The sequence below is a fragment of the Oncorhynchus gorbuscha genome, linkage group LG08 (genome assembly GCF_021184085.1).
Source record: "Oncorhynchus gorbuscha isolate QuinsamMale2020 ecotype Even-year linkage group LG08, OgorEven_v1.0, whole genome shotgun sequence".
NCBI lineage: Eukaryota > Metazoa > Chordata > Actinopteri > Salmoniformes > Salmonidae > Oncorhynchus > Oncorhynchus gorbuscha.
The window spans coordinates 10,056,773-10,079,699 of record NC_060180.1 but is presented as its reverse complement, the minus strand read 5'-3'; the positions used below and the strand labels follow the sequence as shown (position 1 = coordinate 10,079,699).

General features: G+C 42.1%; 1 protein-coding gene across 1 annotated transcript in view; it reads left to right on the top strand.

Annotated features, from left to right (window-relative positions):
• LOC124041181 (GDNF family receptor alpha-1-like) overlaps positions 1-13,794 on the top strand; it is a 99,976-nt gene extending 86,182 nt beyond the window's left edge. Inside the window, exons 6-9 of the mRNA XM_046358454.1 lie at positions 16-150; positions 6,983-7,182; positions 10,334-10,381; positions 11,318-13,794. Coding sequence (XP_046214410.1) covers positions 16-150; positions 6,983-7,182; positions 10,334-10,381; positions 11,318-11,473 — 539 coding nt within the window. The 3' untranslated portion in view covers positions 11,474-13,794. The remainder of the gene's footprint in view (positions 1-15; positions 151-6,982; positions 7,183-10,333; positions 10,382-11,317) is intronic.
• The last annotated feature ends 9,133 nt before the right edge of the window (positions 13,795-22,927 follow it).

Sequence of the window (22,927 nt, the reverse complement as noted above, 5' to 3'; positions counted from 1 at the left end):
TTCCCCTCCCAACAGGTACCGTGATGACGCCCAACTACCTGCGCTCTCCTAAGATCAGTGTTGTCCCCTACTGTGACTGCAGCAGCAGTGGCAATGGCAAGGAGGAATGTGACAAATTCACAGAGTTCTTCACAGACAACAGCTGCCTCCGTGAGTGACTGACCGCGCATCTCCTGTCCTCTCCTCTCATCTTCATTCTCATACCATTTTCCTGTCTCCTCCACTCTTTCATTGCAGGTCTCCTGACAATTATTCATCCCTCTCTCATTGTTCCTTCCTTCATCCTCCCTCTCTCCCAAGTGATGCTCCATTTCTCCTGTGAGCTTTTTGGCGAAAATCAGAGAGAGAGGAGGAAGAAACAGAAACAATGATAAGGCTGTGTGTGTGTGTGTGTGTGTGTGTGTGTGTGTGTGTGTGTGTGTGTGTGTGTGTGTGTGTGTGTGTGTGTGTGTGTGTGTGTGTGTGTGTGTGTGTGTGTGTGTGTGTGTGTGTGTGTGTGTGTGTGTGTGTGTGTGTGTGTGTGTGTGTGTGTGTGTGTGTGTGTGTGTGTGTGTGTGTGTGTGTGTGGACATTATTAATAATAATGTTTTGTGTGAGTGACTAGTTCCCCGGAGTAGCTCTCCTGGATCAGCGATAGCCAGGGCCCAATTTTTCAAAAGTGATTTATCCAGATTTTGCCTATCGGATATGATTAAATGCATTGAAATAGAATGAATAGAATGGTAATCCCCATTCAAGCCAATGATTTGTCCATTCTATTCATTATTTTTCTATGCATTTAACCCTGTCCGATAGACAAAATCCAGATATATCACCTTTTTTTTTAAACTGGGCCCTGGGCATTGTCTTCTAACTTGGTGGCCCTCCTCTCACATATCAGACAGCTTTAATTAACCCCCCCCCTCCCCTCTCTCCATCCATTCCCCCATCACAGAAATTGCTTCTTTAATAAATACAGCTCCTTCACTATCACAAGGTGCCAGGCCTCTGGAGATAGCAGATCCATGGCTGTGGTGCCTGACTTTGTGCAATCACAGCTCAACTTCCTCTGCTGTGTTATTGGTATGGCATTGTCTCTCAGCCCTTTTCAAAGCCAGTAGGATCCACTATAGTCACGCTCTCACCGACCCTATGGGGAAGTTTGTTTTCACTGTATTATAGAGATAGTGTTATATATAACATTTTGTTCCCAATGTGACAATGTGCATGACACAGCACTATCACAACAGAGCAATTTCTTTAGGGGAATTTCAGTGTCATTGAAGTCTATTTGACCTACTGCTATTGAGAAGGATTTGGGTTTTAGCTTTGAGAAAGAAAGCCATTGAGAAAGATAGGTTTCCTCCCACAATGTACCAAAGGTCCAGCATACACGTCTGCAATTAGACCAACGTCAGTTTGGCAGAGAGGAAAGGGAGGAGTGTGGACATCCGTCCAGCATCATATCCATTCATTTCCTGACGTAAACATTTCGCAAGTGAGTAGTTTGCATTCGCCATGACGTTTGTGTTACAGGCTGACAACTACTGACTGGCTGTGGCTAAAATTAGCCTAGATATCTGCGTCCGCATTGTGTCTGCCAGTAAACACAGTCCGCCTATGTCATGTTTCCAAGGGGATTATTTTGTCCCTACCCAAACTCTTGATTTTTTGGGAGAGCTGTCTGTCTGAACAGCACCTTCCCTGAATATTTGTTCTCCTGGCAAGAAAATCTGACATGATTCCCAGAACTAGTACTGTCCTTAATAATAGGAGTGCTTTGCTGTCACTACACGTCTCTGTGCTCCTCTAGACATCCAGGAACAGCCTGTGAAGCTTGTCCGGGTTAAACTGTGTCCAACTCTCCCTCTATTCCATTTTACATTCATATTTTAGTCATTTAGCAGATGTTCTTATACAGAGGGACTTACAGTTAATGCATTCATCTTAAGGTAGCTAGGTAAGACAACCACATATCACAGTCATAGTAAGTAAAACCTTTCGTCAATAAAGTAGCTATCATCAGCAAAGTCAGTGCTAGTAAGAAAACAGATCACTTCCTGCAAATCTACACAATTGCTATGAGGGTGAAAGAAAAATTAGCTGATTTTAAGCTCCTTTCCTACAATTCTACACATTTTGCCAAGTGGCAGACAGAACCATTTTCGGTTTTGTAGTTAATCTCATGCTATTCTACACATTTTGCCAGGGCTTATGACCTCCAGGGAGTTCCTAACTGTCGTGTTCATATGCTATCTGGGGGTGCACCCCCAACGCCTGCGGGCCTGTTCAGTAATCTGGCCCTGAGTGCAAGTGTTGAACATAGACTAAAGGTAGGGAGGTGCAGTTCCCCTTTCTGCTCCATAGACAAGCACCAGGATCATGAAATGGATGTGAGCTTCAACTGGGAGCCAGTAGAGAGTGTGGAGGAGCGGGGTGACGTTGGAGAACTTGGAAAGATTGAACAGCAGGCGGGAAGAGTTTCAGGGGTTTGATGGCACAAGCGGGGAGCCCAGCCTCTGATCCCCTAAGAGTACCAAGGCATGGCTAAATCCCCTCTCTCTATCTCTCTCTGAAACTAATAAAAACTAATTGTTGTGATTGTGTTGTGACTGTGACGTTATGTTGTAAAACATTTCACAGCATGAAAATGATCCCAGTCAATAATCGAACGCACGTCTGTGTGGATGGCAGATGTTTCTCTCACCCCACCTCGCTCTTGATTTATCTAGCTACAGTAACTTGCAAGTTGAGCTGTAAAGTCGAGATGGTTTGTTCTCAGAGGTATGCATTTTTAACTTGTTTGTATAGCTAGCTCACTAACTAACAAATATATGCACTCTAAATCAAAAACGTAGTGCCCAAGTCTTTGCAATCGCAAAAATTCTCTCCTCACATCAACCCACAGCGCTTTGACCGCGAGTCCGGGTATTTATATGCTGACCTTACTGCTCAAAAAGCTTCTGATTGGTCAGAGTCAATACTCCTGGCCTCCATTAATTGGCAGATGTGTGAGGCAAATGTGTGTGCCCACAGAACAATTTTTCGAGATCGAGGGAGGGTTTGTGAGAAACATCCGCACGAGCGCAGCCATCCACATTAAAGAGTTACGTGTGCAATTATTGAACTGGGAACATTTTCACGCTGGGAGAAATTTTACAGCATGACGTCACAATCAGAATACGATCAGAACGATTGGGAACTATTTCACACTGGGAAGATTTTTACATGACATGTGGCGGTCTCGGGGCTACCCATGCAGCTCAGAGGGAACATTTGTCAGCACTAACACACAGTGACAGATATGCTCCCAAACAACCGTCAGTGCTGGTGTGGCTCCGAAACTGTGATAGGGCCTTGCCCTGGCTCCTTAACCAGGGGGCCAACGAGAGGGCTCTGTCCGCTTACGGAAAGCTCTTTTGGAAGGCATTAGAAGACAAAGCATAGCTGCTGATTTGCTTCATCTAATGCTAAGCATACATTGTTCCCAGTTAAGGATCCTCTCCTGCATTTGCCTCTAGGTCAGCAGAGTAAAGTACTGTTGTTCTCTTGCACCATTCTTCAATCCAGTACAGTGATGGTAGTTCAGTATTTGTCATACAGCTTTATTCAGCCATGACAAAAGGCATTACAGGGTTGTTACGTGACCAAAAAAGTTGGAAGTGAGAAAAGAGAAGTAGAGTTACTTCTGCTCGATGGTACATATAGAGTGGTTGGTGGTTCATTTGCTGGTAGCAGTGGCATTGTGAGAAAGAATATCCCAACAGAGAGGTCACACTGAGTAACCGGCAGCATTATCAGCAATCCATAAATGCCCAGGCGGCATCCACCCTGTGTGCTCCTAAGAAATCACCTAGGAGATCAGTAATGGTCCTATTCTTCTGACCAACAGCCTGACTGAGAACTCCAGCGGGCACATTGGCAAGGCTCCTTTATGCCACGTCTAAGCACTCACTCTTAGTTCAAAAGATCAGAGATTAGTGTTAGCTCTCTCCTATAAAAACCCTCTTAACGGAGGAGACACGCTTTTAACTATGTATAACTAGTATATCCAATCCCTATACTGATCGATTGTATCTTTGTTCTGTATGACTATGCAAAACAAACACCAAAACTCTTGACTATAGCAATAATGTCAATGTTAATTGTTAAATAAAGACTACAGTGCCCGATTTCGGGCAATAGATTTACTGGCAATTACTGATAGTATGTTTACATTATTATTTTATTCATTTCCTATCGTTTTATGTCAGAACACAATAAACTAGACTGCTCTAGGACACCTAGATGGCAGGTAGCCTAGTGGTTAGAGTGTTGGTCCAGTAACCAAAAGGTTGCTGGATTGAATCTCTGAGCTAAAGAAATTTGTGTTCTGCCCCTGAACAAGGCAGTTAACCCACTGTTCACCGGTAGGCCGTCATTGTAAATAAGAATTTGTTCTTAACTGACTTGCCTAGTTAAATAAAGGTTAAAAAACGAATTATCTGTTGAATAAATGTGTCCAGTGGTCTGCTGCGTCATTACGATCTAATTGGTCAGATCCTTGTCACGTTAAAGGGAGGCCCTTAGAAAAGTAGCTCTCTAGGTCGACTCGCTAGCAAATTCAATCTGGAGAGCACTCAGAGTGTGCTCTGGACCTTCATAAATTCAGAGCGTTGTCAGATTGTCCGTTCGTAAATTCGGAGCGTTCAGAGCGCACACTGGACGCTCTGGTTGAGGAGTAGGGTTAATCTGAGCGCTCTGACGTAACATCAACAGTCAAGCACCCAAGCCGATTGGCTAATTTGCTCGCTACTTCCAGACATAAATGAGAGAACACCCCACTCTGACCATTTTACTTGCCCTAGCAGAGCTGGCTAGGCTGTTTTCATGTTATCCAGAGCGCTGATGACTAATTGCAGCAGGCAAAATTTTAATTACGCTTTTTAGCCGACGTTTACTGACAACGGCCATATTCAACACGTGTTGAGCGTTCGTAAATTCATCAGTTATTCTGCGCTCTGGCACACTCGGACGACAGTGCTCTAAAATCGGAGTAGATAACTAGAGCGATTTTACGAACGCACCTTCAAACTTTTTTTTTACGTTGGCGAGAAGGGTCGAGAGGGGTGGACACGACACACTTCTACATTATTCAAAATATTGCCTTCTTGCTAGATTAATGAATACAGCCATAGCAAAATGGGCCTAATTGTTTGGTTCAACAGACGGCCATGCGCACTAATGCCTGTCTGTCAGTGTTTTGGTTGATGTAAATGTCACTAAGTGATATGATATCATGTTTACTCATGTGCTGTTTGCACTTGATGAATGGAAACAGAAACGATTAAGTGGCAGATTGTGCAGATTCCAGGCTGTTTGCACACAGTGTGATATTCCCTGTGTTTAAACATGGGATTTATCTTCTCTCTCCTCTTGGTAAGACAAACATTGCATTCCTGTGCAGCTGGAACAAGCCTGCTGGGCCTTCCTGGGTGTCTGGATTCTAACATTGCTCAGTGTTTGCAGAGTAAAGGTCCAGTGTTAAATCACACTCTCGTTTGTCAGCAAGAATAAGACACAGGGTCCAGTTTGGACACTCACAAAAAAAAAAGGGTTCCAATAGGGTTCTTCGGTTGTCCCCATAGGATAACCTTTTTTGGTTCCAGGTAGAACCCTTTTGGGTTCCATGTAAAAACGTGGAAAGGGTTCTACATGAAACCCCAAAAGGTTATAACTACAAGCAAAAGGGTTCTACCTGGAACCAAAAAGGGCTCTTTAAAGGGTTATCCTAATGGGAACAGCCGAATAACCCTTTTAGGTTCTAGATAGCACCTTTTTTCCTCAGAGTGTAGTCGACGCCTGTAGGAATACACTCATCCTATTAGGAGTGAATTACAGTATGTATTCTCAGGGCTTGACTGGCAGGTTATACATGTTAGTATTTCTCAAGTGCTGCTGATTCCTCAAACTCCACTGAAAGCCCTGACATTGAGCTAGAGCTAAATAGGAGCTAAACTCATGTACATTATCACAGCACAAGCATTGTGCCTAAATTTGAAACTAGAAAAGCACCCTTCCAAACTAGAAAAGCACCTCATCAGCCGTGACAGACGACACCGTCTAATGCGGTGTCTCTAATTAGTCTTTGTTGAGAACAAAGCTCCATAAAAGACCTTATCAACAAATTCAATGCACTCATCAGGCAGCCGCTGTGCTAGCGCAAAGTATTAGTGCACTAGGATAGGCTCAGTGGCACACCCGCTTTCTTCACCGCAAGATAATGAAACCAGCTTTAATTGATTCCCTCACAGCCAACATTTAAGAGGTGTGGCCCTATACAGCCTTAGACGATTCAAGCTCAAATGAGCTGACAAGTTTAAAAAAAATAATAATAAAAAGCATGTCCGTCCTTTTCCAAAGTGTTGGCTAACAGTTTAAATGGATTCAATGACCCAGGGAAGAAATAGTTGAATTATTCTGTGAGCGGTGCATAACGCTGATCCATCTAGCTTCAGATCTGCCTGTCTGCTTCACTTCAAAGATAGACCAGGAACAGTGTATGCACTCTAATGTGTTGGGTAAAAGGCCACATCATCACTTTGTTATTATTATTATTATGGCCTTCGCTAATATATTCATATCCCCCAGCCAAACTTAAGCACACTCACTAGGTTTGTGGTTTAGAATTTAGTTTTTCCCCCGGTGTATTTCCATATAATTAAATTGTTCTCTCCCACCTATTCCATAGTGTTTGGGAAAGATAGACTCATGATACCCTTTAGGGGAAATGGATAGTGTTAGGGAAAGATAGACTCATGATACCCTTTAGGGGAAATGAATAGTGTTAGGGAAAGCTAGACTCATGATACCGTTTAGGGGAAATGGATAGTGTTTTACACCAGTAATGGCTTTATGAAAAGCTTTAGATTTTGGACAGATGTAGTATCTCCACATATGGACTTTCTCTCGCTCCCTCTCTCTACAACATTGATGTCTAACACAGTGTCTGGTCTTTCTGTAGGCAATGCAATCCAGGCGTTTGGGAACGGGACAGATGTGGGAGTTTGGCAGCCCATGCCACCGTTGCAGACCACCACCTCCACCACCACTCCTTCCCAGAAGGCTAAGGACCGGTCCCCCAACTCACTGGATGTCGCCACAAACACCAATCACCTCAAGGCAGGGGATGAGTCCCTCTACCACTTCTGTGGAAGCTTGCAGGTGAGGTTTCCAACAGCTAATTTCATACCGCATGGACCTCCTGTCCTGGAGGCCCAACGACCAAGCATCTATTCTGAGGAAACTATTTTAGCTAGGCGCTGGATTAATTTAAGCATTATTGATTTGATTTGAGAACTGATACTGCCTCATTTCAGCAGAGCCTGAATTAACTGTAAAGGACTAACAGTTGCTCTGCAGTATAGGAGTCTGAGGCACACAGATGGAAGTGTTTGTCTATCAGTGGTGTACACACTGAGTGGAATCAGTCCTCCTCAAAGACAGAACACTGTCCTTCAGTGAGTCAGTCAGCACGTCCTGCTACACACTGCAATTCAAACGGCATATAGTATATTTTATATATATTATATACTCCGTCACACAAGCATTTCACTCCTACACCTGTTGTTTTATGAAGCATGTGATAATAACATTCGATTTGACACAGCATACACACACTCTAGTGCCCTAGAGAATCCCACATTGCCGGCATGTAGGCTTCATTCACCTCAGTAATAAAGGCTTGGTGGTGTCACCGAGTGACAAGGTGACGCGTGGTCACCCACACTGATCTGAATGTCACCGGCTGCCACCTATATCCCATTAACACAGATGACTGCCTGCCTGACTGCCAGCCAGCCGACCCCTCGCCTGATGAGGTCCTCTGTCCCTGGCTGCGTCCCTGGATGCTCCGCCAGCGCCATTTGAAAGGGCATTCATATGCTAATAGGACAAATTAGAATAGATTACCCCAATTGATCTGGACGGGGGATAAATAGTGTTCAGGTCCAGGGGTGGAGTGGGTTATCTTTGTGATGTTGTCAGGGTGACTCCTGGCTTAGACAACCTGCTGGAGATGGATCTGTCAATGTTACAGACACTGATGTTGTATCAGAGCTCAGAATGGTTGATGGGGCTTTCAGTGATGATTTACATGAGCTGAGGTTAAGATGAACATCTAAGATTGGAACTCGATCAGTGGGAATTTAGTCTTTCTGGTCAAAATACAAAAGGCTTCCACAAAGCAAACTCAGCCACTAAAATGTTTAGAGTTGGGAAGCTCACTGTATTATTGTTGTTAACCAACAAGGCTACTGTTATAGATTCCCATACTCTCTAATCAGAGGAAAGCTCTCACTTTGCAAGGAGTTCCAAACACACACAACACGCACACAAATACTTACAGTACTTACACACACACACACACACACACACACACACACACACACACACACACACACACACACACACACACACACACACACACACACACACACACACACACACACACACACACACACACACACACACAGTTAGCCCTGTTTGCACTGGAGCATGTGTTGAGCAGGGACGGCTGTCGGAGGCAGACAAGCTCTTTCTAATCACACAGGGGACGGGCCTGTAAGAACATTCACTCGTCTCTCCTCTCATCATCGATTAGAAACCCTCTGTGCTGGTACTGCCAGACAGCTTTAGCACTCGTCCAATGACTCAGGGCCCCACTAGACTACTAGCCAAAAGACAACGTCTCCCTGTGTGAGGATCTCTATGTGAGCAGCTTGAAATATGTGATTTTTTCTGCTTCCTTTTGTTAATTTTCTCAAATCTAATTTAGCATCACTGTGTATTCCTCAAACTGCCAGGATTTGTTTTCTTTTACCGTAAGCTTCAAACTGAATTAGGAAGGGTTCTTTTTGTCTTGTGAGAGGGTTTTGCCTCACTTTGCCTCTCTTTGTGTGTATTGAAAGTGGCGCAGGCAGGAATGCCTTTTGTCCCACGTCGGAGATTGAAGTCAGGTGGCTCCTAGCGTGTCTAAGAAGCTGAAACAAAAGGAAGGAGAGTTTGTTGTGTTGCTGCTGAGCCCAGCAGGGCCTGTAGCGCTCCGCAACCTGGGCCTGACAGTTAAGAGCAGCAAAACAGATCATTCAATGTGGTTCCCTGAAGTGATTCAGTTTTACCTTTGAATAGTTAATGAGTAAAACATATGAATTCAGTCAGCATTTCTGCATCCACATCCCCAGTGGGTGAAATTGGATGCAATGACGTCTTTTGTAACGTCTTGGTCAGGTTGTATACTGATTGCAGGTTATTAGTATTCAACACCTTACACATACATGTAGTCGTAAAGGATGCAAGACTGATTCTCCTCTGTTCCACATGAAGTCCCGTAGATGATGCATGGTGGTATATCTGAAACAATAACCGCATGCCCAGTCAAGCTGATGGATGGTTTAGGCCAACGGGAGAGAAATGAATTGTGGGACAGCTCTGGGTTCCGCTCAGTGAGCAATGACAAACATCTGTCATTTCCCTCTGCTGTGTCCCATCCAGCTCCCACTACAGCCAAATCCACACACCCTCACACTGTCTTCTACACTCCCACATTACATTGATCAGGACTAGCTATCAGTCTAACTGAATGCCCCAGTCATATGGTGTTGGGCTAGGCATTATATTTGCAATTCTGTGTTGCTTTGATGTTTGGTTGGTCGTAATGTGTTTTCTTCACAAAGTACAGTCCTCCAAACAGAGTATGAATGACGGATATTATTCTTAGTGGCAAGGCAAGTTTGTAATACTTCAGACTCACACACACAAACACACACAGTTTTCTCTAGCTCTTACTAAATGTAAAACTACAAGTAGCCTATTGTAAAGCATTAGAGTGGCTGGCTAACATACGGCACTGAACACAGGCGACTCATGTAGATCCTCACTTCTGTTTTACTGTTTTCCTTCAAGGTCTTTGTCCACTTGAGACCCTGTAAATACCAGATGAAACTGGATAAGCCTGTGTCTCAGGATATTAAATTACCTACAGCAGCCTTGCTCTTATTCAAGGCAAATTATAAATAAAAAAGATGAAGAAGAGGAAAATCTCAGAGTTTACTGTGACTGGAGACATATCCTCATACAGTCTAGTCTGGGGAAATACAGGAAGTCCCATCGCTTTCAAGTCATCTGTAACAAACTGGATCTAAATGCTGTATAAGGATCAACGGCGACATGTGCTTCAGCAGGGATCCTTCCAAAGCAACAAATCACTGATGTTTGAGCACGGCAACAAATTCAAACGGCACACACTCAGCACACACATGAACACACACAGTAGGGTGGTTTTGACCATATCTCTCCATCTCTCTTGGTTTTACAGGCTCAGAAACTGAAGTCCAACGTTTCAGTCGATGGTGTGCTTTGCGTGGTAAGTGTACAGCATATCTACATAGTTTGATTATCCTGATTACTCTTGTTTGAGGAAAAGATTATACTAAGTTTAAGCCAGAACTATCAACTAACAATTGATTATGACTAAGGCCAGGAGTTTTTCCTGAACACATGACCTAACCAGAAAAATCTGTGTGGGTCCTAGTTCATCTTTGATCTATGTAAAATTACATGTAGGAACAGTAGTGTCGATTTTCAATTACAAGGAAAGACTATGGTAATTACTACTCAGACCCTGATCTCATGCCAAAGGTCACAGGCCTACAGACAGAAGTCAAGGCGACCCCTCTTGCACATGTGCTCATGGTCTTTGTAGTCCTCTACGCTGACGTGAGCATTGCTTATCTAGTGCCTTTTAAAGTTCAGTAAATGTCATCGTACATAATAAAGCAGCATTATTCCATAGAGTGACATTTAAGGAGGCGGTGGCAGGTTCAAACAGCCTGAGAAGAGATGGCCCCTTTTCAGCTCAACGTTTCATTAGTGTGTCAAATACCTTTTTTTTTATCTCATCTCCAAAGCAACACATGGATATGATAGAGCCAACTGGCATTTTGGTTCTCAAAACAACCTTTTTTTCTAATCTAATGGGCCAATTTAATCACACACTTTTGTGGTGTTATTAAGACATTCTTATTTGATTTGGATTATGTCAGTTCTCTAGTTGTTTATTTTTCTTTATTATAGTGTTTTGCGAGTGGAGCCCCAAGAGAGCATGAATGTGGACAATGTAAATGCAGGGGTTATAGATGCAGCCGGGATTTGTCAGATTGCTTCAATTTGACAGTTGGACAAAAGTCTAAAAGCAAGCAAAGTGATGGCACAAATGTCCCCCCAGAAAAAAAGCATTTGATCAGGCCTAAGTTAACTTGTTCTATCGCTCCTCTGACATTCTCTGTCCCTCCCTCCACAGGACCCACAGATCGACGACTCCGGTACCTCCAACTCCATCGCCAGGAATTCAGCCGGTCTGCCATCATCTAATACACACCTCTACTCACTGCTGCCCCTGCTGGTCGCGCTGCTACACTGCACCCTGGCGGCGCTCTACCCCGCGGCAGTCTTGTAGCCATGCTACCTTTCAAAAGCATGGACAGACTAAATTTGTAAAAAGACGAAATGATATTCTCTGTTCCCAGTATACCTGTTGTATTTTTATTTCCCTTCTCTCTGATTATTTTTAAACTCTAGTTTGAAGAGGCTTACGTTGAAGCAGTGTGCTAAAGTGATCTCAATGTAACTCAGTTTCGCTGTGTTTCTCCCGTTTCTGTTTTACAAAGGGAAAAGCTTCTGTGTCGGTCACTGGGCGATCATGAGAATATAGGATGCATTGCTACATTCCAATACACAATGGCGGGTGGCTTTTTGTCAGTTCCTGGTACAATGGGATTTACTGTATTCATAATGGTACGGTCATTAGGCAGGCGCTTTTATCCAAGGGACTTTGTGTGTTAAGGCTGAGGTCTTTGAAGAAGCAAATAATCCCCATCACTTTGATGGCAGTGGTATAAATGAGGTAGGCAGCTTTTTAGGTGTCAATATATCTCATCTGTGGTGTGTGTGTGTGTTTTGATATGGTATCATTTGGAGATGGAGATGGGCATGGAGTTACGAAGGCCCAGAGGACAGACAGTATAGATGGCTAGACCACCATGGAACCTTTAATCTAGAATGGTCTACAGAACTCATAATTCTGTCGGGACGCCACCATTTTGTCACTAACTCGGCCCTCTGCAGCAAAACACTAATTTCAAGAGCTCACTTTGACATTGTAGCGCATGCAAAAAAACACACGCAAAGACACATGCAGTACACACTCACATGTCAAGGTTAGTTTCTTCCTAACATGTACAATGAGCTATTTGGGGGATATGGCGAATGTACATTATGGAGTCAAACATTATTTTGGTCTATCAAAGCTGTTTGACATATTTTCTCTATACTGGATGAAAGGGGGGGATGGGTGTAGGGTTTTCTCCGGTAGACAGACCATTCCTACCTGAATGAGTTTATACTCTCTGCTCTGTAAGCATCGTAAAGCGCTCTGGAGCTGTTGACAACAGCCGTACAGATGACGGCGTTAAGAGTTGTAACAGATCACGTGACAGATGGATTCTCGTACTTACCGCTTTGTTGTGTACACTTTAATTACACACAACCATTCAACACACTAGCATCAATTTGCTCTCAATCTATTGTCATGTTGCCTTCACAATAAAACTGTCAATCTTATTCTGGAACAAAGCCTTGTAAATCTTATACGATTGGCATCTGAGTCAAGCTGATGCAGAACATGTGACTCTTGTACGTAAATTGTAGCATTTTGTATGTCTCCTGAGAATCGCTGAGAAAGTATCAACCTTGTATCATAACCATATGTAACTTCTCAGATGTAATGTGCAAGTTGAAAATGTCAATTCATTTTGAGATACATTTGAAATAATAATTTCCTCATGTGGACTACCCAGCACACAGTCACTTCACACATACACGTGGCATGTGCGGCAAATTACTTTAGCTACTGGACATTTTAAAGCATTTATGACATGCTGCTTGGGTTCGTGTGGCTTTTCAAAACAATGTATATTACATGTTATTTACTAGGCATTAAAATTAGATGTGTGTACTTGATTGAAACAGTAATTGGATAAGAAATGTCTATTCCTATCCTGCTCAGGAGCATTGTGAGCAATTTAGATCAGATTCAAATTCCCAAATAAAATACATCACGTTAGAGAATAGCATTTTTTGTTTTACAGCAAGCTACATAATTTCCCCAGTACATATGATGGAACTATTGTAAATGATAAGATATCGATCTAGCTCTCCTGTTATATTTCCTGAGCCAACAAATACTCTACCATAGTTTCATTTATGCAGTTGCCTGAATATGATATTGTTTTTTGGTATATAACATCTTATTCTTTCTATCTTTTACTATTTGGGCCTTTATTTATTACACGTTGACGTCCCGCACAAGTAAGGAGCATACAGGACCGTACCCAGAGGTTAAAGTGCAAAAAATCACATGGGTGATAGGAAATGCAATAAAGGATAAAGACAAACATTTTATCTATGAAGGTCTGAGGCAGCTGGCTGGTTTAACACATCGGTATCTGTAGTCAGATTGCTGATATTTCACAGTGACAGAGGATGAATGTGTTGGAATTTGTGGGTGAGGGAGGATAATAAGCCCACTAAGAGGCAGGTGAAGAAATAAAATACCCTAGAGTATTTGTATTCATTTACATCACATTGGTTGTTTAACTAGAAGAAACTAATTGCAATGTTTATACAGATTGAAAACAAAGAATCCCTAAGCTATTCACAATACTTCTTAGCCTGTGAAAATGTACAATCTAAATAAAATTATAATTAAAATGTTGACTCATCCAACAGTGAGGTTGTTTTTTCTGTTGCTTAGGGGTTGTTTTGTGGCCTGTTATAACTCTGTTTTGCTGGCTGAGAGAGAGACAGAGAGAGTCTGCTTAATTAAACACATGTGTAGCCATTGTCTGGTACCTGTGGATGTGCTGTGTGAGTGGTGGAATCTGGAGCTGTGCTGAAAAGATTGGCCATGTTGACCCACAACAGTTTATCAATGACATGCTGAGAGCAGGACATCAGTCTTGGCTTTACCATGTCAGCTAAACAGCTCCAATGTTCCCAGGAAAAATGTTCAACAATGTCAAATGAAAAATTTGCTTCGCGTCATGATTTAAACACAAGAAAGTTCTGAAAATGTTTGACTGTTCCCTGGGCCTAGATTATTCTCAGAACACATCTGGTCAAATTCAAGGTAATCCCACTTGAAACATGGAATGCAAAAACAGATCAATTCAGATGCATAAACACAGAAAACGTGACAGAAAGGAGGGTAAATGTCATGCATGCACTTTTCCACAGGGACGCAAGAAAATAGTATCCAATGGCTGTAGTTATGGCCTTTCCCTGGACGCAGGAGGGGGTTGTTTAGTTGCAATGGGTAGAAAGACAGCCAACGGGGTTGACCTTTCCAATCCCTCAGATTAGAGAAAGCTTCACAATTATTACATCAAGTTGTTCAGTTTTATTTTCAGAAATCAACTCAAAAGCCCCGTTTATACATGGTTCTAACATGCGTCATTTGTCCTGTTCTTCTCCTCATTCCGATTGTGCCAACATTTTTAGACAGGTGTAGATGATTAAAAATCACATTGTGAACTGATTTTGATCAGATTTTATAAGTGTACAGTGAACTGGCGTGATCAGGACAATATCAGGACGCATGTAAGCGGCAGGTATAAACAGGGCTAAAATGTCACTGCTGTGGTTGTTTCAACAGTATATCAGTTGTCACCTGGTACTTCATGTAAGTCTGTGTTTCTTGCAGGTATTTTCTTCATATCAAGATGGACAGAAATAACGAGTATGGGATAACATGTGATACAGACATTGACAGAACGCAGCAGCAGCAGCATCAGCAGCTGAGATAAACGTACATTGAAATGGGTCTGACTGATGTTGAAAATGAGCACTGAAGATGTTCATGCTACTTTTGTGGCGAGTATCAAGTCTTACCATTAAGTTATTGAACTTGGATTGATATGTATCTTTTATATTAATCCGGTCCACATTTGACATAGTCATTTATCAGACACTCTTATCCAGAGTGACCACCTAGTCAGCTAAGGGATTCGAAACAGCTCCCTTTCGGTTACTGGCCCAACGCTTTTACCTGCTACCTGCCGCCCAGACAGTTATATCATAACAAGACATGTTACATATTGTACATACTGTAGTCAGACATGGGTAATCTCTCGTGGACAGATACACGTAACATTGATCAAGCATCTAACGCAACTAGTCAAGATTTCAGTCCTGGGTTTCTGAGATGAATATGTATTGGGGCGGCAGGATAGCCTAGTGGTTAGAGCGTTGGACTAGTAACCGAAAGGTTGCAAGTTTGAATCCCCGAGCTGTCGTTCTGCCCCTGAACAGGCAGTTAACCCACTGTTCCTAGGCTGTCATTGAAAATAAGAATTTGTCATTAACTGACTTGCCTAGTAAAATAAAGGTAAAATAAAAAATACAAAAAATCGGTTGAATGGAATGTGTTCCAAATAATACCAATGTTATGTAACCCCCCCCCCCCGAACGCACAATATTTCCAATCATATAAAAGCGAAAAATAGTTACAAATGGCTAAAGGTGGATAATGCCTTTTCAGGCAAAAAGGTATAAATGTCAAACAAATGCAATACACAAACTTGAAATGAAAAAGCCCTCTGGCAAAAAAAGGGAACAGTAAAAATAAAGATATTGAGCATTAGTTCTCGTAAATGTGGGGAATTGGATGTTTGATAATGAGAATCAAACTGCAATTCACATTGGAGATGTGCTTACTAAGAAGTGTTACCTAATCTATTGGCCTAGACCTTGAGGAGGCTTCAATATAGTGCTGACCTAAAGGAACCTTGGCTATGGAGATGACCTTTAACTGCACTTCAAGAAAACACTGGACTATCAGCAGAAGTACCTGAAGACATCTTTCAGGCAATTAACAAGGCTAAAATGGTCTAACAAAATAGTATTGTAAGAGACTGGTCTAATGAAGAGATTGGTGAACGTGATGAGCTAGCTCTATAAGGAATTCGTATTGAAACTAATTTTGTATAAAGCTGGCCTTGCACAGGACGTGTCTAATCTAAAAAAGTTAGTATTGGAAGAAGCTATTACAGTAGTTATTACAGTAGTTATGTGTCCCTGGGCAGAGTTAATATTGGAAGAAGCTATTACAGTAGTTATTACAGTAGTTGTGTCCCTGGGCAGAGTTAGTATTGGAAGAAGAAATTACAGTAGTTATTACAGTAGTTATGTGTCCCTGGGCAGAGTTAATATTGGAAGAAGCTATTACAGTAGTTATTACAGTAGGTGTGTCCCTGGGCAGAGTCAGTATTGGAAGAAGCTATTATAGTAGTTATTATAGTAGGTATGTGTCCCTGGGCAGAGTTAGTATTGGAAGAAGCTATTACAGTAGTTATTACAGTAGTTGTGTCCCTGGGCAGAGTCAGTATTGGAAGAAGCTATTACAGTAGTTATTATAGTAGGTATGTGTCCCTGGGCAGAGTTAGTATTGGAAGAAGCTATTACAGTAGTTATTACAGTAGTTATGTGTCCCTGGGCAGAGTTAGTATTGGAATAAGCTATTACAGTAGTTATTACAGTAGTTGTGTCCCTGGGCAGAGTTAGTATTGGAAGAAGCTATTACAGTAGTTATTACAGTAGGTATGTGTCCCTGGGCAGAATTAATATTGGAAGAAGCTATTACAGTAGTTATTACAGTAGTTGTGTCCCTGGGCAGAGTTAGTATTGGAAGAAGAAATTACAGTAGTTATTACAGTAGTTGTGTCCCTGGGCAGAGTTAATATTGGAAGAAGCTATTATAGTAGTTTTTACAGTAGTTGTGTCCGTGGGCAGAGTTAGTATTGGAAGGAGAAATTATGGTACACTATTTTAGTTGAGATGAAGACAACAGATAATATTGAGTAGCAGAAATAACCTCAACATTCATTCTGACCACACTGTCTGTCTGCATTGTGCCTCAGGCCTGACCATTCCCAGAGCACCGCAGCAGGAGAGAGCTATCACTTACAGCAACGCTGTCCCAGTGAAGATCACCATCACACCAGTGGTAAAATACTGTTTAATGAGCTCCCAATTTATGCCAGTCCATCTGTATCCAGAGGCATACACTAGAACTATGCACTGAGTGTGTGTGTGTGTGTGTGTGTGTGTGTGTGTGTGTGTGTGTGTGTGTGTGTGTGTGTGTGTGTGTGTGTGTGTGTGTGTGTGTGTGTGTGTGTGTGTGTGTGTGTGTGTGTGTGTGTGTGTGTGTGTGTGTGTGTGTGTGTGTGTGTGTGTGTGACCTCTAAAAGAAAAGGGTTCATATTGAAACAAAAAGGATTGAATTCTATGATATTGGCACAGCTAGTGACATTAATTTGTGAACATTTAGAAAAAATAACAAAATTTGGAAAAAGTCAAGGGGTGTTAATACTTTCTGAAGGCACTGTATATTATTTCAACAACATCTATTTCAACCCTGAAATTTAGAGCGATTTGGTCAGATATTGCTCCCTTCATCCAGCCTTACCATGTCAATCTTTGCACTAAACTGATCATAAAGATTGCTGTTATTAGTGGAGACCACACCCATACTCTGAATAAGTCTGCAAGTAAATTCTGAAACTACTTGATAGGTTTTAAAAACTGAAGAGACGTCATGGGAGCATCAAACACTTCAAGTCCCCTTAAACACAAGCATTAATTCACATCTATAACAAAATGTCACATGTGGGTTGCTGTATCTCACTGAAGCCCCCAGGGGCAGTTAATGGCATGTGGAAAAATGGTTTATGAATACTAATAAATGTTAAGGCTGTAATTATTCCACTGTTTTATAATCCCTAATGAGGCTAGTTTACAACCGTACTGTATATCCCTTCAAATGATATTGTAAAGATATACTGACCTGGATGAATCTTGCTCACAAATTAACTTGTATTCCACAGTTCACATAACAATGTAACCATTTTTTAAAAATGTATATAGTTCTGTCCTTGAGCTGTTCTTGTCTATTAATGATCTGTATTATGTCATGTTTAATGTTTTGTGTGGACCCCAGTAAGAATAGCTGCTGTTTTAGCAACAGCTAATAGGGATCCTTATAAAGTACCAAAGACCAAATGTTATTGTCATGCATGGTAGCTCTTATGGGAAAATGTATTACTAATTGATTCAGATGAAACCCTGTCCAACGGCATGAACCAGTAACACTCAGTTTGGTCACACTTTATTTGGATAGTCCATCTATAGATGCTCTTCAGATGGTCAGACTATCTACAAACTACCTGTTGATAAGCAACTGCATGCTAAGGTTACGGTTAGGGTTAGAATAAGGGTTAGGGTAAGGGTTAAGTTTAGGGTTAAAGTTAGGGCTAGGGTTAGTAGATAGTTAGTTGAAATGTTACTGATAGTCTGGAGAGCAGATGAAATATCCAAATAAAGTGTTACCGAAAGTCTTGACATAGAAGTCCCCCTCCCACACAGACCCGAAGACCCGAAGACCCAGACTTTCCCATCACTCTTCCCAATCTCATCAGATACTAATTTGTCATTATATTCAATTTTTTCCTTTTCTCTTTGTTCTTGGTCTGATGTGAGGAGAAGGCCTCCTTTTGTTGTGGTGAAGAGCATGAAGTAAAACTGGTCAGGTTTGTATGGGATAGAACACAGAACCATTCTTCTGAGGCCACGGGGGTCCAGGGGACAACCATGTGCTTTGTAAGAGGGCCGGCCCTGCTCAGTCAATGACCACCGCATTTGGAACATAATGGCGTAATGATGTAAAGATTGAGTTCTGGGTGTGGGATCAATCATGTGAACGTGAGTCGGTTGACCCCGAGTCTTCACAATGAGGTGAGAGTGTTTGGCCGGTCACAATCCATTTAAAGCAGGGGTGTCAAACATTCGGCCCACGGGGGGGTTAAAAAATATAATTCCAGCATTCTCAAAATGGCTTGACATTAACCAGGTTTCCATCCAACCTTTTAATGTGAGTAATGTTGGATAAAAAATGTCTTGACAGACCTGATGGAAACAGAACATTTAACAGTATACATTCCAAATGTTGACAAAACTAAACATGCTAGAAAAAGTTGGATCGTTTTGTAGCTACTACAACAATTGGATACCACGAAATTGGGGAGGAAAAGGGGTCAAATTCCATAACAACAAAAAATAACCATCATATCAAAGTAAATTTGGAGTCACGCGATGATATGTTGTGTGGTCCTTCCACTATGACTCGGGAAAGCGTGCAGTTTTTTAGGGTACTTATAAAATAAGTTATGATGAACTTCACAGGGTAGTGAAAGATGATGAGCTTGATGCTCCTTTCCAATAAATATCCAGGGTTTTATTCTGGTGACATGACGATCAATGCTCGGTCACCATTTGACAAATAAAAAAATGTATTGCACTTTTGTCCATAATGATCTCATCATGTAGTTGGCTATACCTGCACTGTATCTGTGAGCTGTTGACTAGAGCGCAGGTGCCTGTACCAGTGTTTGCTATACCTATGCAACATTTTCTGTGACAAAACCATCAGTAGGCCTAGAGTTGAAAATGCAATGGAAACCCATTTAACTTGTATTTTATATTCGGTACAAAGTTATTTATATCTGCACTACGTATTTACTATTTACGAGCAGACTTTTATCCCCAACAAGTCAATTTGATGGAAACACAACTATGATGGGAAATTGTACATATTGTTTTATGCGGATTTGTGAATATTTGCATGAAAATCTATCACCAGGTAGATGGAAACCTAGCTATAGACACCCTGAAGGAAACCGAGCTATAGACACCCTGAAGGAAACCTAGATATTGACACCCTGAAGGAAACCTAGCTATAGACACCCTGAAGGAAACCGAACTATAGACACCCTGAAGGAAACCTAGCTATTGACACCCTGAAGGAAACCTAGCTATAGACACCCTGAAGGAAACCGAGCTATAGACACCCTGAAGGAAACCTAGCTATTGACACCCTGAAGGAAACCTAGCTATAGACACCCTGAAGGAAACCGAGCTATAGACACCCTGAAGAAAACCTAGCTATAGACACCCTGAAGGAAACCGAGCTATAGACACCCTGAAGGAAACCTAGCTATAGACACCCTGAAGGAAACCTAGCTATAGACACCCTGAAGGAAACCGAGCTATAGACACCCTGAAGGAAACCTAGCTATTGACACCCTGAAGGAAACCTAGCTATAGACACCCTGAAGGAAACCTAGCTATTGACACCCTGAAGGAAACCTAGCTATAGACACCCTGAAGGAAACCGAGCTATAGACACCCTGAAGAAAACCTAGCTATAGACACCCTGAAGGAAACCGAGCTATAGACACCCTGAAGGAAACCTAGCTATAGACACCCTGAAGGAAACCTAGCTATAGACACCCTGAAGAAAACCTAGCTATAGACACCCTGAAGGAAACCTAGCTATAGACACCCTGAAGGAAACCTAGCTATAGACACCCTGAAGGAAACCTAGCTATAGACACCCTGAAGGAAACCTAGCTATAGACACCCTGAAGGAAACCGAGCTATAGACACCCTTCAGATGCTGGCTAGTGTGCTCGTCCAGTGTCACTTTGATTATGCCTGCACATCATGGTTCAGCAGTAGCCCCAAACATCTAAAGAATAAGCTACAGACCAGCCAAAACAAGCTTGTAACAATTCTACTTAAACTCCCCCCTCATACTCACCTGGAGGTCAAGCATTTTAAGCAGATGCCACTGAACTGTCATTGTTACAGTACACTTAAAACTTTTCATTTGTGTTTGCCATGCCAGTTGGCCCAGATATAGGTCAAGTTGCCATTTTGTGTTTGTAACATTTTCAAAACATTATCCATGACTAGGGTTGCACATTTTGGGGAATATTCAGGTGGAAACTTTCTGTTGGAATTAATGGGAATATGTGGGAATTAATGGGAATATTTGGGAATTAACGTAAATATATGCAAAGTAATATTAATACCTCTTAAATGTAGATGTTTTTTGCATTGGATAAATTTACCATAACATATGGAGACAGAAATATAAACATTTGACCTTATCATAAGTAGACATAATTGCAAATGATTAAATCCTTCCAATAGAAATAAAATAACATTATAATATTTACAAATTGAACTTCACATGGGATGTTTTCACTAAACAACAAAAGAAAGGGAATATTGAATGATCCCCAATGATCCATCGCATCTCCCAAAAACATTTTCAACATACAGTACATCTGTAAAATGATAAGTCTAGAAACTAAAGTTTTGGTTGTCTTCCTCTCAGGCTTCCATGTCTTCTCCGTGGACCTCCTCAAGGTCCACCTCTTGAACATCAGACTCTGAGGCCTCATCTTCACTGTCACTTTCCAAACTTGTTGAGGATGACTCTTTGTCAGGCTCAAAAAGCCAAACATTTGCACTCCTGGCCACCATTTCTTCAACCCTTGTATTGGTCAGCCTTTTGAGTGTATTGGTGTGTGTGTTCCCAAACAAGGACCAGTTGCGCTCTGAGGTGCCTGATGTTGGTGGGATTTGGATGATGATGGAGGCAACAGGGGAAAGAGCCTCAGATCCACAATGTCCCTTCCTCCAAGTGGCTGATGAGATATGTTGGCACGACTGCCATATTGCATCTCTATCCCAAAGCCCTTGCTTGGAAGTATACTTCACCAGACTGCCAAGAACCTTGTCCTCATCCAGGCCAAGGTGGCGAGACACAGTAGTGATGACACCATAGGCCTTGTTGATCTCTGCACCAGACAGGATGCTCTTGCCAGCATACTTGGGGTCCAATATGTACGCTGCAGTGTGTATGGGCTTCAGGCAGAAGTCTTCATGCTTTTTGATGTATTTCAGAACTGCAGTTTCCTCTGCTTGGAGCAACAGTGAGGTGGGCAGGGCAGTATGGATTTCCTCTCTTACATCTGTAAGCAGAGTCTGAACATCAGACAGGATGACATTGTCTCCCTCAATCCGTGTAATGGCTACTGCTATAGGTTCCAGGAGTTTCAGGCTGCTTACCACACTCTCCAAAAATACATCATTCAGGAGGATCCTCTTGATGGAGCTGTCTATAGTGACAGACTGTGATATGGCCATTTCTTGGGAGAGGCTCCATCCCCTCCAGGACACTGTCAAACATGATGACAACATCACCCCAACGCATGTTGCTGGGCAGCTTCAATGTGGTGCTCTTATTCTTCTCACTTTGCTTGGTGAGGTAGATTGCTGCTATAACTTGATGACCCTTCACATACCTAACCATTTCCTTGGCTCTCTTGAAGAGTGTATCCATTGTTTTAAGTGCCATGATGTCCTTGAGGAGCAGATTCAATGCATGAGCAGCACAGCCAGTGGGTGTGATGTGAGGGTAGGACTCCTCCACTTTAGACCAAGCAACCTTCATGTTCGCAGCATTGTCTGTCACCAGTGCAAATACCTCCTGTGGTCAAAGGTCATTGATGACTGCCTTCAGCTCATCTGCAATGTAGAGACCGTTGTGTCTGTTGTCCCTTGTATCTGTGCTCTTGTAGAATATTGGTTAAAGGGTGGAGATGTAGTTAATTATTCTTTGCTCACGAACATTCGACCATCCATCAGAAATGATTGCAATAGTCTGCTTTCACTATGATTTGCTTGACCTTCACTTGAACTCTGTTGAACTCTGCATCCAGAAAAATAGTAGTTAAAGCATGTCTGGTTGGAGGGGTGTATGCTGGGCAAAGAACATTCAGAAATCTCTTCAATACACATTGCCTGTGAGCATCAGAGGTGAATCAGTTGCATACACAGCTCGAAAAAGACATTCATCAGCCTTTCTCTGACTATGTTCCTCCATTGAGTGATTCCAGGAGGACCATGAGCTGTTGCTATCGATAAGGTGTCTGATTCATAATTTCCA